General features: G+C 39.8%; 2 protein-coding genes across 4 annotated transcripts in view; both read left to right on the plus strand.

The window, feature by feature from the left end:
• The first annotated feature begins 1,032 nt into the window (after window positions 1–1,032).
• On the plus strand, window positions 1,033–6,910 carry C6H9orf152 (chromosome 6 C9orf152 homolog). The gene is made up of 2 exons (XM_010712358.3): window positions 1,033–1,428; window positions 5,821–6,910. The coding sequence occupies exons 1-2, from the start codon at window positions 1,200–1,202 to the stop codon at window positions 6,375–6,377; spliced, it is 786 nt and encodes a 261-aa protein (XP_010710660.3). The 5' UTR covers window positions 1,033–1,199; the 3' UTR covers window positions 6,378–6,910.
• A 4,105-nt stretch (window positions 6,911–11,015) lies between these two features.
• The window catches only part of NUB1 (negative regulator of ubiquitin like proteins 1), a 16,615-nt gene continuing 7,975 nt past the window's right edge, over window positions 11,016–19,655 (plus strand). Inside the window, exons 1-6 of one of the 3 annotated variants that reach the window (XM_010712359.3) lie at window positions 11,016–11,111; window positions 14,298–14,415; window positions 14,502–14,663; window positions 16,595–16,653; window positions 17,235–17,305; window positions 18,182–18,364. In XM_010712359.3, the coding sequence (XP_010710661.1) occupies window positions 14,299–14,415; window positions 14,502–14,663; window positions 16,595–16,653; window positions 17,235–17,305; window positions 18,182–18,364 (592 nt within the window). In that variant the 5' untranslated portion in view covers window positions 11,016–11,111; window position 14,298. Of the gene's footprint in view, window positions 11,238–13,696; window positions 13,899–14,297; window positions 14,416–14,501; window positions 14,664–16,594; window positions 16,654–17,234; window positions 17,306–18,181; window positions 18,365–19,655 lie in introns of those variants that run through there. The other 2 variants (XM_003206945.4, XM_019616245.2) reach the window with 2 other exon arrangements.

Here is a 19,655-nt window from a genome sequence, read left to right on the forward strand (position 1 = left end):
ACAACACATGCTTTTTCAGGGCTCAGGAGGGAGAAGATGACTTGACAAATAGTCAGCGTCTGATAAACTGTTGTGCTTACTTTTCTTTCTGGTAGGGCAGAATGAGACTGCAGCTGAGCTAGGGAACATGATTTGCAAGACACATGCATAATAGAAAGGCAAAAGCAATTAAGGGACTAAGTGATTTAAAGCAGATTTACACCTGTGAGCCAATTGAGCCTTACCAGAACTGTATGCATGTAACTCTGTAGCAAGACTTTTGTCACCTGTGTACACACAACTTCCAAACAGATTCCTAAGATCCGCATTTTTTGAACCTGATTCAGTAAATCATTTAGAACGCAAAGGAGAGCATAATTTCTCCCACTAAGTGGAAAAGTACAGCATGCAGGCATTCCTTCCACACACTGCCCTTTCACACTGTTTCTGTGCAATGCTTCCCACTGCAAGGAACCTAGCAGATGAACGATTAGATTGACACTTAACAGTGTTTCAGCCACGCAACTCTCTTGGATCCTTGTAATAGCATCAAAAGGACCTATTTCAGGGACAGAAATGTGCAGCTTGTCATTCAGGCACTCTCATACTTTAACTCACAGAAGAAAAAGACGTGTTTGTTTGTTTGTTTGTTTAAATCTTTCCCTCACTGTTACATAAAGCTTTGTTTTGGCTCTGCACCCAGGAATATCTTTAGCAAGGTTATGAAGGTTGTCAGTTCAGTCTTCACCCTACTGCCCAAGACGCTGCAATAAGAATGACATTGGATGAAAGTTAAGGTAGGAGAATGGGAAGGAAAAGACAGAAAATACACGAAAAGAAACCTGAAGGTTTCCCTGACAGAATTACTGTCTTGGTCAGGTCACCATGACAGCACCTCTTTAAGAGTTAGCCTTGCTACATAAACCAGTATTATCCAGCCCTTTGAGCACCTGACCGTGTTCAATGAGGTTTTGAATTTCACTGTTTTTTTTGGCAAAGCCTCATGTGTTCACAACCTTAAGTCAACATTAAATCCAATCATAAATCCTGCTATCACCATGAAATCTGTATGCAGGAGCTCAAGGTGTGCTGCAGGAGAACAAGCTGCTTGAAATCTACAGCTTCAGAACAGACACTTCTGAAAGAAGTTACCCAACTTAGAATTATTTCATCGTTTAGGAAGATTTCAGATACTTTGATGTGCTTTTTTTGCCAACACAATGAAAGAAATGTCCTGCTCCTGCATGACTTTTTCTTCCTTGTGGGAACAGATGGTAAAGGCTTACAAATACACCACTGCTATTTTTTCAGTGACTCATACCTCAGAGCTACAAGATTCAGATCATCATAAGCAGCCAACCAAGATGGATGTAAGCTTACTTGAGGAGCAGTATGACCACATAAAACAGAAGCAAAAGCTGCAATCACACATTATTGTATTTAAAACAGGTATGCTTGGATTTATAGGAAACGATGTAAATGTAGATGTAAAAACTTTATATACTGAATAACTTCTATCTTTGTTCTTTTAATGCTCAGCTTCAAGAGAGGTACAAAGTGTCTACTTTTCTGTCAGTTTAGGTTTTTTATTCATTTCACTAACAGGCAATCTTATGGCTCTAGCAGTAAGTTTCACAGCAGAAAAACACTAATATCAGTTTGAAATAGATGAATGCATTTGATTAAAGGTTTTACAGGTTTTAAGTTAGGAAAGTAAAATTCTTAACGTTGGTGTTTATTCTTACAGGAGCCATATACTTCACATCTACCATCAATCTATTTGTGAAATGTACTTTGTCAAATTCTTCCATCAGAACAATCAGTCGTGGGTCTTCTGTCTCTTTTTCTCTTCTTTATCTATGTAAAGAAATGCATCCTACAAGACTATGGGAGACAATACCAAATATCAAGCAAAAGTTGGGCATCTGCTTAGAAAATAACTTCTACTAAGTAACAGTGGGTATCTAAGATATAATCTTGGAACAAAAGATCCCTTTTTGAAAACGTTTTCATTGCACAGTGCTTGGAAAATAGAAGAAGTGACAGTGTATCAATCATCTTTCTGCTATGCCAGACAGCTTTTAGAAAACAAACATTCAACTGTTTTGAAGTTTTCGGTTAAACTACTGCTTGCAATATTGCACCGACATATTTCCAGTAACTTTCTAAGTTAAAGTGATACTGAGAATACTAAATCAATTAATGAAATTGTCTTTGAATGCAATACCAATATGCAAAACGTGCTTAATTCACCTCTGGTGTTAGTAGTTAGCTGAACAAATAGAGAACTTAGGCTATCTTGTTCTTTACGTTTTCCTCTACATTTTTCAGCAGTTCTGGATTTTTGGCTGTATCTGACTAGGAGTGTCATCAAAACAATAGACAAAACACCTAATTATGAACCATAAAACATACTCGCTTCCTCAGTATCATTTCACCCAAATGGCTAGCAATTCTAATGTTAAGCAAACAAACAAAAAGCCTATTTAAGGAAGAAAGGGATGTGACTGTGCAAGCTTATTTTATCAGGTATGAAAAGGCAACTAACTTGAAGGCAAAGGAACAATATCAGCCAGTTAAAGAAAGGAAGCGGAGGTCTGTATTCCAATGAAATTCAGATGAAACTTCAGATGTATTACACATAATCAGAGCAATTTTTTTTTTCTTTTTGGCCAGGACATTAATTGAAGATTAAAGAAAAGACAAAGTAGGACCATGCAGCTCTGAGAATTTAAAAATTTAGTAGGGCTGGAAGTTGACACACGTGTTTTCATATGCATGCACATAGCCCAAAACATTAACAAAAACGCAGAACCTATGGCAATGAACTTCTACATTTAATCACCTTGTGTGGAAGGGGTTAATGTTGCTGTGAGAAACAGCTGAGTTCTCAGCACCACTAAAGTTAACCTTAAACATTCATGTGGTTTGGAAGTTGGAAAAACCTACTACGTAAATCAGCATTTAGAGGCTGTTATGTGCATCAGTTTCCAAGAGGATGTCAGGATGCAATAAACACCACTATAATGAGATAGCATTACTATACTCCTTAAGTTACAAGCCTGAGCTATCCAGAAATTCCAGCTCGTACCACAAAGCATTCCATGTGTGCACTGCTTTTCTGTACTGACAGTTATTGTCTCCTTGTACTGCTACTGTACTCAGAGGGTAAAATCATTGCTGAAGGGTAACGACAACAATAAGACTACAGATGAACACAAACCTCCGAGGTCAGAGACGTGACATTCCATGGTAGAAGGATGCCTTCATTCCTTCATGGTCCCAAAAATCCCTGCAAAAAGTCTTTGTTTTGACTAGTAAAACCTTAAATTGCTTCCTGCAGATAGGCCATCTTTCCATGGTGCCACAGTTGTTTTGAGCATTGCAGGTTTACAGCACTGCATTGGAATGATAACTTCAAGATTCCATAAGGACTTCCAGCTCTGCATCTCATTATCTGCCTTGTTTTCCAGAACAATAGAATTGTAAAACTTTAAACAGAATTTCAGACTCTTTAACTTTTCTAGGTTTTTGACTGGTGAGCTAGTAACTGTTAAGTCACCTTAAAATAACTTGCCTCTGGTTTGTCCCCAAAACACACAGCCACATTCATATTTCTGCCAGTTCCTGATTCTTTGAGAAAAAGGATGACAATATTTGAAGATCTCCAGGTGGGGAATAATACGATAGTGTATTTATTATTCACTGGCTAAGAAGAAAAGCAGTATTTACTTTAGGAATTAAAATAGCATTCAGAGCATGCAGTAACAATGGAATAAACATTGGACCTCTGACTGCAGAAATCTCTTCCAAGACTTCAAAGATTAACTTCTGTTAATTCAGAATCTATGATGACAGCATATGAAAAAGGTCAAATGGTAGACAACCTTACTGCAAGGCTATTATGTGCAATTCAAAAGATCTGTCTTTTCTAAAAGAAAAAAAAGCTTGATCTTAATCAAGCTTTCTTCAGAAGTTCAGGGAGTGCTGAATGTGCACTGACTCAACAGAGCATGGCTCAGGGCTCCAACATTTCTATTACAGCTCATTGCTCAACTTTGTGTGTTGTATCTGTAGCCAAGGAATCAAATCAAACCTGAACTGAAAACCAGTTTGGATTATTTGACTTGGACTGATGCATTACACTGAACTCTCTGATCAGCTCAAACCAGACTGTAATTCTTTTGATGACCAGTTCAGATGATTTGAGATAAAACCTGAAGGTGCCTATAAACACTAGTTCATCTAAAAGTGCAGTGATATCTACAAGAATATGCAAAGCTGCACCCCTGAGAGACTCTCAGTTCCTCCTTTCTCTTGCCTTTTCCCTCACATGTGAAGAACAAACCCATTGTAGCCTGGTGCTGTTTTGCAGACCTCTGCTTTGCAAATGGACTTTCCTGGAAAAAGTCTGACCATAAAACTGGCCGTAACTTTGATTCTCACTGTTTCATGATGCAAAATTGTGTGTTCTCATCTCTAAGAATGGCTTCACACTAGGAAATTCTTCTGGTATGTTTCACTGTATAGACATATGCACAGGCACATGCTCTAAGCTTAGCGTGTGCTTTTGTCTCCTCTCTCCTGATCACACTGCACGAAAGCAGAAGATGCACGTGACTCTCACTTCCCAGCTCTTATCAGATCAACCTTCTGTGGCCAACTGAGGGGCAGAGAAAATTCTATGGTACTGTACAAGGTGTTGTTGCTTTAGTAATGGGAGCCAAAGACAGCAGCAAAAGCCTCTCCTTAACTCAAGCCCCATTTACAGGTTCATTTACTGCCAGTAAATCAGCTGCATCTGACATCTTCAGATCGTTTCTCATAACAATGATATGAAGCACTGTTACAAGGATTTTTGCATTAGCTTCTTTTTTTATGGCAACATCCTACTCCAATTAGTTTCAATGCAAATTCAAGGTTAGAATTCTCTTAAGTGGCTATTCAGATTTTGTATTTCAAAATATAATCAACTCTCTCTGTCTGTTCTTTTTCACATCAATATACTTCATTATTTGTACTGAAAAAAAATTCAGTTCCTTTAACTCAACCCCGTAAATAAGGTCAGCATTCTGCACAACCTCCACTTTAAGCAATATTTATAGTAACTAACGTGCATTTAATTAGTGCTTACAATGTCAACAGCACTGTTTGTTTATCTTTAGTACAATAGTTCAGATTCTATTCATTTTCAAGGCACAGAAGGCCCGTCGTGTTCAGTAATTTAATAGCTGCTACATCTAATTAAGGCAGCATTAGCATTTCTATTTCTAATATCCTATGCATTTCCAGCAGTAACTTTCTTAACGCATTAGAAATTAACCACAGAGGTGGGAAAAAATAATTAAGTAATAAATACAAGCCTATACGTTAATGATTCTGCACTGGGAAAAAGAGGAAAGAAATTCAGAATATTTTTGGGTCGTGAATACAAGCTTCAAACAGTATCAACTCAAACATTTGTGTCTCTCAAATCACAGTACCAATCGACACATTAAGCAGGCCCCTGTTCACCTTAAGAATTTTTGCTTACAAGCAGTTAATTACTGAAAGTCAATTCTCAATCTGTGTTGTTAATGAGTCCTAGAGTAGTGCTTAGATCAATATTGACTTGATAAATTTCCATTATCGTTTAACTGACTCTGCGGTAGCATTTATGTCTTCAAAATGCAAAACTGAGTGAGGAATACTCCTCTGTAATCTGGCATCAAAAGAGTTTGAACTACTCTTGGTCACAGATGGAAGGAGTACAGGCACCACTCATCTGTTAATGTTCTTCAGCTGAAGTAACCCTTAATTTCAGCCACCATACTAAAGTGCATGTATGTGTTTCTCTTACAGGTGAGCATGAATCCGTTCTCCCAGAATCAATGGTCAACACTGTTTTAATTAATAAAAAAGTTAAAAATTCAAAGTCATTTACAGAATGTGTCCCTGTCAGAAAGGTCAGGCTGGAGGTGACCAGCAATGGCACTGCACACGACAGCTCACCCTGGCGTACTCACCTGGGAATTCACCGCCTGGCACAAACTCCTTGTAAGAAAGCTCCCTGGGATCTTTCCCACTGCAGGAATGAATCGTGCAGTTTTGACAATCAGAGACTGGTTTCAAAAGAAAATGGCACACTGCAACACAAGGAATTAGAAGAAGCGAGTGAACTATCCGTGCTCACTTCAACGTTGAGCAGTTTCAGCAATGAGAGTGGCAGCACCATCTCAGGAACTTGCCAAAAGCCTGCTCTGAAGTCAGACACTTCAGCAGTCTGGATGCATCAGCACATTTCCTCTAGAAAATATATGCCAGCTTGCCACAAGTTAGACTTTTATCCTTTCCCTAATAAAAAAGCACCCAGAATTTCAGAAGCAGCAAGGAGGCTGGGATTATATGTCTCACAGTGAAGACACTCAGCAATAAATAAAGTTCAGTCAAAAATTTGAGTAAAACTGAAAACAGCAAAATAGCATTCCTAGTTACTGTGATCAGCCTGCTGAAGGTCTCCTATTAGCCAAGGAAGATCTTCACAAAATAAATTGTTGCTGTACACTGCAATCTAAAGTGAGTTGTAAGGAAGATGCTGGACTGCAACAGAAGCTCACTTTTGTTATTCCAGAGACTGGAGCAATTTTTCTGGGCTGTTTCCCCTCTATTTTCAGGTTACTTATTTAGAAAAAAGACTGTATCATAACAACACTTGAAATATCTGAGAGCTATAGCAAACATTAGCAAAACTGCTGATGAAGCAACAAGGCTGAACTTCAATATGGTACGATTTGACTAGAAAATAAAAAAATGAGCAATGAAACAGTACTGAAGGTGATTCATACACTTAATATGATTTCATGATAGCCTTTTCTCAAAAAAAAAAAAAGATATTCATTAAAATTTTTAATGTATTTTTAAAAGCAATTAATAAAATCTTTGCTCACATCTATTGTTGTCTTGATGGGACACACTAAATGGTACATTTTTCTTATATATAAATCCTGTAAAAATACATTGTTTTCTCCCTCCTACACACTTCTATAGACACAGCTTAACCTCATGTGATTGGCCTCAGCACAGCCATCCAGCCTATCCAGATCCCTCTGTAGGGCCTTCCTACCCTCAGGCAAAGCAACACTTCCTCCCAGCTTGGTGTCATCTGCAAACTTACTGAGTGTGCACTCAATCCCCCTGTCCAGATCATCAATAAAGATATTAAACAGGGCCGGCCCCAATACTGCTGCCTGGAGAACCACTCCTGACCACTCCATTCACCACCATTCTCTGGATGTGGCCATAAGAGCCAATTCTTTCACAGGAGATTCACTGTGGTAAGTGTTGAATCGCAGAATGGTTTGGGTTGGAAGGGACCTTAAAGCCCACTCAGTTCCATGGGCAGGGACACCTCTCATCAGACCAGGTGCCCAAAGCCCCATCCAGCCCTGCACGGATGGGACATCCACAGCTTCTCTGGACCTCACCACCCTCTGAATAAAGAATGTCTTCTCTTTGTCCAATCTACCTTCTTTTCATTTAAAATCATTACCTGCCCTTGTCCTATCTCTATACAACTTGGTAAAGAGTCCATAAGCAATTTTTTTGTAATTCTCCTCTGAAAGGCTACAATAATTTCTCCCCAGAGCCTTTCCCAGGCTGAACATCAACTCCCTCAGTCTTCCTTCATAACAGAGCTCCTCCAGCCCTCTGATCAGCTTTGTGGTCTCCTCTCCACCTGCTCCAACAGCCCCACATCTTTTTTTGCTCAAGGCCCCAACCTGAATGCAGTACTCCAGGTAGGAATATCATGTTACCATGGCACCGTATTTTCTAAGACCACAGGAAAGGAAAAACCATCATGCAATACAATGCTATTATACTCCTCCTTGCCAAGTGCCCCATCCCCTCTGTGCCACTCAAAGCAGTTCCTAAATTCCATACTGTCACACAGTGATCCAGCCCACAACAGTAGACTGGCAGGCACCTCTCTTCTGTAAGTAACCATCCATGAGACAAAGGCAAAACAATATATGGCCTTTAATTCTTCAACAAAATTCTCCAGATGTACTTGTTCACTTCATAGAATCACAGAATGGCCAGGGTTGGAAGGGAGCTCAAGGATCACGAATCTCCACCCCCCTGCCACATGCAGGGCCACCAACCTCCACATTTAATACCAGACCAGGCTGCCCCAGGGCCCCCATCCAACCCTGGCCTTGAACACCTCCAGGGATGGGGCATCCACAACCTCTCTGGGCAGCTGTTCCAGCACCTCACCACTCTCACAGTAAAGAACTTGCCCCTGACATCCAACCTAAATCTTCCCTCCCTCAACTTAAAACCATTTAAAACCATTTCACTTGATCACTTGTTGTGATTTTTCAACGTTTTCCTTTTTTTTTTAATGTTTTTAATTAATTGATTCCTATTTCTGGGTAATCATGAAAAATTAATAAGCAATCACAACTAACTTCTAAAAACAAACAGAATTTAAAACAACAACAAAAGAAATAAAACACAAACCAAAACTAAAAACACAGTACTAAGAGTTCTAAAAAAAAGAACTGAAAAAAGATAAAACACAATTACGGATAATAGGTAAAGCTATAACAGGGATAAAATACCAGATAACAACCAGCTATATGAAACAAGAAAGTACCTGGAGAGAAATATCAAAGGACAATGAGTTTTTTGAACTCTGTGGTACACATTAGCTTTCTATTTTCCTGTCATGCTGATTACAGAGTTTATTGATTTGTACTCCAGCCTTTCATTATACCAGAGTGTTGTTTTTGTTGTATCTACAAGTCTGGAGACCATAACAGAATCACATCAAGATAAAGGAACAACTGAAATAAAATTAAAAAAAAAAGTCACATTGGCAAGGAGCCACTATAAAAACTATTAAAAATTAAATTCAAGATCATTTTGGCAAGATAGTTGCATTGAAACACTTGAAAACATTTCAGTGAATGCAACTTAAATTTTTAAATCAGTATCATAGAAGTTCTAAAATCTTATCTACCTTCTCTATACGCCCATTTGACTAAATTAGTGATATTATTTTCTGCAAATACTTCTAAATTGATTTTAAAGTGCTTTGAATTAGTTATCTTAACTAAACACAGACTTGAATGCCTTGATTTAAAAGTCAGTGAAAGTTTATACACATACTAAATAACTAAATCCTTTGCAGGCACTTTCATAAAACCACTTTGTCCTTTCCTGAGGCTTCTCTAGCATACTGGTGTGCTTTGTACTGACGAGCTTAATTAGGAAGGGCATTTTGCCTTTGGAAAAGTCCTTTATTTTAAATCCCAAGGACATAAGAGAAGGAAAATTTCAGTACATTTTCATTTGTTAATGGAGCATTGTTAGTTATGAGAAAAGTGGCTGAACTTGCATTTCAAGAGATTAAAATATTACACAGGTGCATTGCCTGAAAATTATTATTTTTTCCCTAAAGCAACCATAGTAAAAAAAAATGAAAAAGGGAACAATTTCATGAGAAAAATGGAAAACTTCAAATATTGCGAAGTCACATTTCTCAAACTTACCTGATTTTCAAAGCACTTTGCTGTTTGCTTTTCCATGTTTGGAACTTATGGGGAGTAACTATCGTTACTGCATTACTATAACTTTAGCAAAGCTTCAAGCACAGAATTCAAGAGTATCAAAAAAGTAAGCTGAGTAACAATAACCTTATTTTAACAGTGGGCAAATGTGACTGATTTATGCACACAGGAGAGTTTGGAATCCTGAAATTCTAGTTCAGAGTTTGTGAGCAAGACACACAATACCTGTGGGGCCACATAACTGCCTAAGGAATATGCTTTACATAACGACTGATCTGCAGGGCCATCTAGTCCAAAATAAACAACACCTTTGGACAATGCTTTCCCTCAGAGTATCAGAGCAATTTGAACAAAAGTTTAGTCAGGCACTGGAACAGGCTGCACGCTGGTGGGGTCATCATTCCTGGGAGTGTTCAAGAACTCCAGAAACGTGGTGCTGAGGGACATTGCTCAATGGGCATGGTGGCAATGAGTTGAAAGATAGACTAGATGATTTCAGAGGTCTTTTCCAACATCGATGATACCATGAAAATCCTTAGCTGCCGGGACAGTTTTGGGAGTACGTGGGACCTTTGGGAGTCCTACATACAAATATAACATCGTTTACTTTGTGCAGCCTACATAGTCTCATACCATTCTCAGCAATGGGCCATTATGGGCACTAGAGCAGAAGGTACAACACATATCATAAGGGAAATGGGGCCAAACATCTCACTGAGTCTGGGAGGTCTCTACAGTGCCCTGAAAGGAGGTTGTACCAAAGGTGGGCATCGGCCTCTTCCCCCAGGTAACAGCAGTAAGATGAGAGGCGATGGCCTGAAACTGCACTGGGGGAGATTCAGGTTGGATTTTAGGAAAAAAAAATTAATCTCAGAAAGAGAGGTGATGCAGTGGCACAAGGTGGTGGAGTCACCATCCCTGGAGATGTTCCAGAACTGTGGAGATGTGGCACTGAGGGACGGGTAGACAGACTAGGTGACCTTAGTGGTCTTTTCCAACCTTAACGATTGTGTGAGTTTATCTCCACATACCGTGCCACGCGTAATAATTTTCCAGCCCAGCCTCTGAATTCAGGTTAATTTTGACACCCTTACAACAAACACAAACTTGTTCTCTAACCCCAGGCCCACACAGACACGCTGACCCTGCACACAGCAACCATCACACCCGGCTCTTCCCTGGCACCTCTCAGCCCTTGGAAAGGCCCCCCAGCACTGACAGGAACCTCTGCCCTTTTGCCTCACAAGCAGAAAGGCTGCGGGTGAGAGAGTCTGACAGGTGAAAGGATAAAAAGGAGAAGTAAGCACCCAAGCACCAGCGCTTCTCAAGGTGCAAAGCAGGCAAGCGAAGAGCAGAACAGCATACCACCGAGCGACCGAACACCACACACAAACACACACAAGTGAGGGCAAAGCCCTAAAATGGCAGGCGGGGCTTGGCTTCACCACGTGACCCCCTCTTCCGGTCCCAGCGCAGGAATCTCCCGGAAGCCGGAAGCGGCAAAGGGCGTTACAGACCTTAGCAGCCCTCCTAAGGGGTGCGGTGCGCCTCGCTCCTCCTACAGGCCGCCGCCAGCGGGTGAGCCGCCGCCCTGCTGTCCCTCAGAGCGGGCTCTGGGTCCGCGGCGGGCTGGGACAGCTGTTGGTAGGGCTCGCTGTTCCCTCAGCCTGAGCGCCGAGGCCCGCGTTCACGCGCAGGGCTCAGGTGGGTGCCTCCCCTCACGCTGAGGTACTGTGCGGCCTCCCCGGGCCTCGCCCTTCTGCCAGCGTGGTGCTTTGGAGGCACCCAGCAGTGACAGCGCTGGGAATCGTCCTCTGCGGCACGGGGGTGGGGGTGTCGGTGCTGTCAGGGCAGGGGTGAGCCGGGTGTGTGCTGAGGGCGGCCCAGGGCTGCTGCTGGGTGCCCGTCCTGGCGCTTAGCTTCTCTGTCGCCCCTGGAGCCGTGAGCGAGCATTAAATCGTTGCTGTAGGGAACCTTGCTTATGTCTTTATCCAGTCTGTTTTGTTACTAGGCTGCTCAGAATCCTTCCCTCAACGATTTGCTTTCAAACCTGTGTTTGTTTTTCTGAGCCCAGCTGGTTTAGAAGGTGACATTTGTGTGGCAAAAGCTCAGTCCGGTGTTCAGAGCAGCCCTTGGTAAATCCCCATCGGTTGTTTTGAGTTTTGGGAGAGCCCCTTTAAGCTCAGTGAAAGTGAAACCATCTCAGGGACGCTTGTGGGAATGTCACTTATAAGTTCTTGTTAAGAATTCTCTTGCCATTTACTTAAGGTGAAATGGTAATTCACTATGAATGTTAAAGTTTTTTAACATACAAAACTATAACTGTGTTATTATTTGTGGAAAGAAAAACATTCTTTTTATGGAGGGTTGGTAAGGGTAAGTTTAATTGGAGACTTTGGTGTTGCTTCCTGGTTCTATAAATGAACAGATTTACAAAACTGTGAAGTACCAATCTGATAAAAAGGTGGGTGACTAGCTTCCAAGTGTCACCTGTATAATTTGTAGACTTCAAGTGTCTGGATGCCTTAAAGTAAAGGATATTCTTTTGTTTCTGAAGTTAACGTTAAGTGGAAATATAGTGATGGGTTGGTTGTTCAGCATACCCTAAAAATTGCAAAAAATGATTGCATTTCAGCCTGGAGAAAAGAAGGCGGCAAGGTGACCTCATTGCAGTCTTTCAGTACCTAAAAGGAAACCTGTAAACAGGAGGGAAGTCAGCTCTTTACAAGGGTAGATAACAGCAGCACAAGGGGAAATGCTTTTGAGTTGAAGGAGGGAAGATTTAGGTTGGATATTAGGAGGAAGTTCTTTACTATGAGAGTGGTGAGGTGCTGGAACAGCTGCCCAGAGAGGCTGTGGATGCCCCATCCCTGGAGGTGTTCAAGATCAGGTTGGATGGGGCCCTGGGCAGCCTGGTCTGGTACTAAATGTGGACATTGGCAGCCCTGCCTGTGGGGGGTGGGAAGGGGAAGGAGGGGAGGGTTGGAGCTTCACGATCCTTGAGGTCCCTTCAAACCTGGGTCATTCTGTGATATGGGATTTGTGTGATGTCTTTTGGAAAAAAATGGTAAAACTGCACTTTAATACCATCTTTTGGAAACTGGATACGTTTGTTCCTTTCTGCTTTCAAATACCATCTTTTGTTTTGGCCCTGAAATAATAACAACATCTAGTAAGAAGAAGAAGGTGTTGTTTTCTCACCTGGTTTGATCAGACACTCTACAAACTACAGGAAACAAACTGCAAGGGTTTTTGAAGCACCTGCTGCTCAGCTGTCCTGGCCTTTTGCTAGAAGAGTCTTTGTAGTATTCAGAGATTCTTTGTCTCTCACCAAAACTGCAGTTGAGATAAGGTTAACTGGGATGTTTAACTGACCATTTTTTACCTACATTTTTTTGCTCATTAAGTATACCCTTCTGAACAAGGAACAGGCTTTGAATCTGGACACAAGGGCAGTGACCTCTGATTCTTCTCTTTTTCCCCCCATTTTCTTGAGAGCTCTGTGCCGATAAACAAGAAGAAGAAAAAATGAATCCAGTCTTAAAGAAAAGTGACAGTTTAATCAATTTTCAATGCCCACAACTTAAATGTCTTTCTATATATATTAAAAGACATCTCCCATATGATTCCTGGTGTACAAGAGCCAAGTCATAAGTACATAGATTTTCTTTGTGTATGTGGTTTGTTTTTGTTTTTTTTTCCAAGATCACCTCATCATCCTTTCCTTTCCCTCTCTCTGCCTTCTCTATTCCTTGTCATAGAATCATAGAGGTTGGAAAAGGCCTCTAAGATCATTCAGTCCAATCAACCACATATCACCAATATTTCCCACCAAACCACATCCCTCAGTACGAGATCTAAACATTTCTTGAACACCATTTTTTTTTTTTAATGGATTTTTTTTTCAGGGAAATACTGATTTACTCAGAGCAACTGCTTTTTCTCTACTGAATGTGAATAACTTGTGGTGATGAGTTCAGCCTAAATTGTCACCTGTGAGATAGGGAACTGCTCTGTTCAGCACACTGCCAACTTTTCCCTAGTGATGGGTGCTTCATTGCCTGCTGCAGATTTACAGTGCACATCACATTTAATCTCAGTCTCTGTACTTTATGTTGCTTGTGCTCTTTGTGCTTTTTCTGCAGTTGGGAGTGGGAAGAGTGTATCGTGGACTATGAAAAGTGACAAGCTGCTATTTCATCACCGTGATGGCAGGATTTTACAATACCGTTTCATGAGAGTATTAAATGTGGCTTCTTGCCAAATGATTGAGATCTGAGAGGGGAGGCATGGATCTTGGCACTGATTTCATTTGCTGGAGGGATGAGGACGTTGTGTTATGGTCTTCTCATGGGGAAGTTTGTGGTAATGAGATGCTTCTTCTTGACGTCTCTTTTCTGTCTTCCAAAAGAGAGTCATAATTTGTGTTCAACCAGTGGCTGGTGGAGAAAAGCTGTGCAAGCAGGGAAGCAGGAAGGCAGAAGCATAGCACAAATATGTTCTGCAGAGGGATTGGAATGAGCAGCACTTTCCAGGACAGGAAAAAATAGTTTTCTCATGGATTTTGAGGAATCAACGTGTTCTACAATTCTAACTTATATGAGAGGTTAGGAAGAGATTTCCTGTCACAAAATAACAAAGCAGAGGGCTCCTGAATTATCTGTGTTCCAATTTTTGGTAGCAGTTTTGTTGTTAGGTTCCCTTCCCACCAAAATGTGTTTCATACTCAATGATATTTTTTGCTTGTTTGCTTTTCTTTAAAAGAATGGCACAAAAGAAGTATTTGATAGCAAAGCTGACAAGTTGCTTAAGAGAAGACAAAATTCAGCTGTGGAAACCACCGTACACAAATGATAAAAAAGAAGCTGGTGAAGAAATGAAGGTAAATATTCCACTTGAGCTGATGTCATGTGTCCTCCAGTCGTATTACTGATGCATTTTGCCAGGTTTTTCTTGTTGTTTTCTTAGGAGCTTGTACAAAAATATTCATCCAAGCTGAAAATCAATGAGAATGATGCAGAGAACATGCTGGAAGAAATACGGTGTAAAGCAATTGAGCGTGGAACAGGAAATGAAAATTATAAAGTGACTGGGATTGCAAGGCTTGATATACATCTGCCTCGGAGAAAAGTAAGTGATGTTGAAGAAAAGTTGGGATAAATCACTTTACTTTATGGCCTTTTGAGTCCTAGTTATACATCTAGTGCAAACGTGTTCTTCCTCAACTTCTTTGGGTGTTTTGCATGATGAATCTGTTTGGTATTAAAAAAATAATAATGCTGGGAGTGGGGAGGGAGAACAAGTTATGTGCATATAGTTTTAGCTCCTCAGATATATGGGAATATCATGAAGAAGGGATATAGTATTGGGTGACTAGTAATTGTCTTCCTCTTAGGATTTAATGAGAAATGATCTTTCAATTAAGAAAAGTAAATTAGATTTGAGTGTCTGTCTAGTTCAATTTAATTTCTTCTGACTTAACTGTTCGTGTTAGTAATAAAGAGCAGATTTTTTTTTTCAGTTGTAAAATACCTAAAGTTGCATTAGCAAATGAGTATCAGTTTATTACCACAACTCTTGTTTAAATGACAGCTTCAATTTTTTAAGAAGTCCCCTTTCTTTTTAATTGCAATGACCAAATTGAATGCTCTGTCATCTTAAGTGGTGTATGGCTGACAATATAAAATAGTCCTCCTTTAGCTTTTAACCATGGCATGTGGCAGTGCTCTTACAGTGATTTATATTGTAACTGTTCTAGACCTGGCAGCTAACTAAACGTCCAATGTCTGAACTTGGAAAGGTATGGTTTTCTGTTATGATGGTACTCATCTATTCTAAATGAAGTTCCAAACAATTTGCCCCTTAAATCCAGGCTTCAGCTTTTAGTTTCCTGCACAAAACATACCACACTAATGACATTGGTGTCACTCTGATTGCTGTGCTGGATTCTGAGGCTGCATCTACCCTGCTCAGCTAAACTTCAGTCAGCTGAAGCCCACTAGCTGTTCCACAGTCACAGTTGTTAGCATCCTCTCTGATGCAGCTCTGCCCAGGCCACCTGCTGTTCTGCCAAGCAATGGTCAGGCACAAGGTGAGGGACTGATCTCCATCAGTGGTTTGGATACAGCTGTGCTGTTTTGAAGGCTGAGAGGATTCAGCTTTATGGATGTAAACTTCTTTACAGGACAGAGAACAGCTCTTGGTTAGGTTCTTACTGGTACAGACAAAGCCAGTCTCTGGCAAACACAATTGCCATCTCCAGTCACTTTCTAATTTTGGTTCTGCTGAGTGGGAACAGCATCTTCCCCAAAGCTGTGTATCTTGATCTGCTCAGATAACAGTAGAACTTCTTTGCTTAGGGGCACTTAAAGGTTGCATTCATCTTTTCAGCAACAGCAGTGAGTGGTGACTCTGGAAAAGGGTAATATTTTTCTGCTGAAGACGGTGATCTTCAGAGATAACCTGTGCTTCAGAAGCTTTCTTTTTCCACTGAATGCTTGAAAAAACACAATCATAATTGTTCTCTCTCCTGTAGTGAAAATTAATTAGCGGGGAATGTGACAGGCTAAAGGCAGCAGTTGTTAAGTATTTGCCATGCAGTTAAAACAAACAAATAGTCTGCTAATTCCTTTTTTCTATGCCGCTGGGCATGAGGGAATTAATTCATTTTAAATCCCAGTGTATCTAATCTGGGACCAGACACAGTAATAGGAATTAATCATAACTTCACCAGTCACAGGTGAGTGGCGTAATTACAGAGCAGAGTTAAGATTGGAAGCACATAATTAAATTAGTTTAAATTGTTTGGATCTGAATTTGGATTTATCTAACTATCAATCTTGTGCAGTAGTAATGCTTATTTTTAGCAGTGTATAGCAGTGTATGCTCCCTGCCTGGAAATTATAGTATGTATGCCAACTGGTAACCCTGTTAACGTGATTCTTATTTGAAAAAGGAATGGTAGTTGTTAGAAAACAGTTAATTAAAAAAATTGTCCAAAGTACTATGATACAGTCTTTTCCTTTTCTCTTCCATTCTCCCATCCAATATCATTACTACAGAGCAGGAAAGTCCCACTGGAAACTAGCCTGTTCATCACTGGCAAGGAGCTCAGATCACAGTAAGTGTAATCACTTTTGGTTCTTGTCTTAGTACTGTATGACAGTGTGCTACTTCACAAAAATACAGACAGTGCACTATTGTTGGGTTATCTAAAGTTTTTTTTACTGTTTATTATGTCTGAGTAGGCTGTACAGCATTCCTGGATAGGGCAGTTCTTCATTTAAAAAGTGGTAGCTTAACACAGAAAAAAGGAAAGTTAGTGGTGGAAATGACTCCTCTGTAAGTCATCAGCAAGTACCAGAGAAGGCAGCAGTGATCAACACTGTTTGTAGTGAGGCAAGTCCTCTAAATAGGGAACCAGCTTCTCTTTTGTGGTTTGGTTTTGTTTTGTTTTGTTTTTAACCCAACTAAAATCAGATTCTTTTCTGCCTGCTTTGCTTTTCCCTTTCTGTATCCCATCTTCTCCCTTTCTGGCATAGAAAGCTTTCTGATGATGTTATTTTGACTTTTAGCAGCCTTTCATAGCCAAAGGTTAAGCCATTATGAACATAGTTGTTTTCAAGTTTTATCGCTGTTCTATTAGAAATGCTGTTTGTCCTTGCAAGTTTATATTCATAAATGCAATGATTTATTTCACAGGATAGCACAAGAGCATGCATTACAAGAAAATGCTATCAAAATAATCATAAATAAGAAGCAGCTCGACCTGGGTATGTATCTCTAGTCAAGTAAACTGTCTCCAGTTGAGTATACTTCTGTGTTTGTTTTTCAGTTTATTGCTTCTCAGAAGCAAACTTGTTTGCAATTTTGTTAATGTGGAAAATCTCAAAGGAATTGCAGTTGTATTTGCCAGCCTTTCCTCTAAGGTAAAGGTAATAAATAGTAATGATCAAAGTACACAGAATTATTGATTATAGGAATCCCTTAATAAATGTTGAAAATCTATTTTCCGAAGCTTTGAAATACCCAGAATAGATGTTTAAGAAAAATAAATTTCCCCAATCCATATAATATAGCTGCACATTCAAAAATTTGTTTGTAATGTGTTACACGTGTTAATTCCCACAATGTTGTTGCTGAACAACAACTACTTTCTTTTTTTTATTGGTTACCTGAGCAGTTGACATATTTGTTCCCTTGGAAAAAGTCAGAAGTAGTTAGAGTCATGAAATTGATAATAAGAACTTGGATTTAATTTCCATTTCCTCTGTCCTGGTATTGTTGTGATGTGTGATTCTGGACGCCTTGTTTAACCCCACATTATTCTAGTTCTTGCCTGGAGATCAATTAATTGAAATAGAAACACTTGTATTTCTTGAATGGTTTGGGGAAAAAAACATACCAATCATTTTAAAAGCATTTCTTAAATGCAAATGTGCTTCTGATTTGAGTTTCTGTGGAAGATGTCAGTAATTCACAGTGATCATGACTGGATACTTGAATCTGGTACTGATTGTAGTTCACCAGCATAATGCAAGCAAGGTAAGGGGCTGTTGAGATTGTAGGGCTACAGGAAAAAAACAATGTAAAATGGTTTCTTCACAAATAAAGTATGAGAAATGTGATCCTAATGCTGTGTTTTGCAGGAAAAACCCTTGAAGATCAAGGTGTAACACACAATGCAAAAGTGATGGTACTTCAACTGGAACAGAGTGATGAGGAAACTAAAAGAAAAGTTCAAGAAGAAGAACTTCAACGCAAGAAAGAAAAAGACATCAGTGAGAAGATGCAAAGAACTAAGAAGGGTTTGGAAATCCTAGCAGAGAGAGGTGAGGCAGGGTTGGTGTGGGAGTGGGGAGCTGGGCATCTTGCAGATCATCTCTGAAGCATTTTGGCATGGAAAAGTGCCTGTACTGTCATTTCAGTTTATACTCTTATAGTTTTCTACCAACTTGAAAACTGAGTTGATTAAAACTTCCTCTTCTAATTATTACACAAGTGGAATGCTAGAAAATATTTTACACTTGCTGAAGGATATAATACGAATCAATTATTATGTAATTGGCACTTGACAGTTAAGGGACTGACAACTCTGAGAGCAGGCTTTAAATTTATTGTTCATATAAGCACAGTGGAATAATGTATGATAAGTCCTACACATTTTTTTGTAGTTTACCTCAGATATGACTCCGTGTAACCATGGTTACATTGTGCAGAACAGCTCACTTGTCATTCTGATCTATAATGTGGCTGTTCTTTTCTCATTGTGTTTGATGTCAACTGCTAGCAACTGTGGATTAAGTCAAAGGGATATGGTCAATTTAACAGTAATAATTTTTCAAAATGAGATTAAGTGTGTCTGTGAATTGGGCTGCTGGATGATGAACTTAAATTATTTCTCTATTTTATTGTTTCAAAATCCACAAACAAGAAACTGAAATTGAGTATGTAATGAATTCCTGCCAAATGCAAAAAAAAGTATGTGAACAAAGCTGCTTTTAGCCTACTGTAGTACCAGATTTTGAACAAATAAAGGAAGTGGGTCTTTTTATTGACTTAAGGGGTAATTTAGACCCCAGCCTTTGAATCCTGTATTGGGCTTTTTAAGATATTTACTACTAGCTGTCATTTATAGCAAAATGTCAGAGTATGACAGAGTCTTTATATAGTGTCCTCAAAGGCTCAAGGCTCTGTGTGAAGCAATGTGAAATACCAAAAGAATCTACCAAACCTTTTGTTTCATCTGAGGAAAATTGCAAGGCAGAAGCTTTTAACCTCTGTAAACTCCTCCTTAATTGTCTTTTGTTTGCAAGAAGAGCATCCTTTTTCATTTTAAATTGAATTAAAGTGAAAACAAAAAATTAATAGAACAGTCATAAACTTTAAAGACATTGGGAAAGGATAGAATCATAGAATCACTGAGGTTGGAAAAGACCTCCAAGGTCATTTTGTCCAACCGTGCACTTATCACCTGTATTTTCCTACTAAACCATGATTCTTGAGCATCTCCAGGGATGGTGATTCCACCACCTCCCTGGGCAGCCCCTTCCAGTGCCTGACCACTCTCTTGGAGAAGTAGTTTTTCTTAATGTCCAGCCTGAATCTCCTTTGGGGGGGAAA

The sequence above is a fragment of the Meleagris gallopavo genome, chromosome 6 (genome assembly GCF_000146605.3).
Source record: "Meleagris gallopavo isolate NT-WF06-2002-E0010 breed Aviagen turkey brand Nicholas breeding stock chromosome 6, Turkey_5.1, whole genome shotgun sequence".
Classification (NCBI taxonomy): Eukaryota; Metazoa; Chordata; class Aves; order Galliformes; family Phasianidae; genus Meleagris; species Meleagris gallopavo.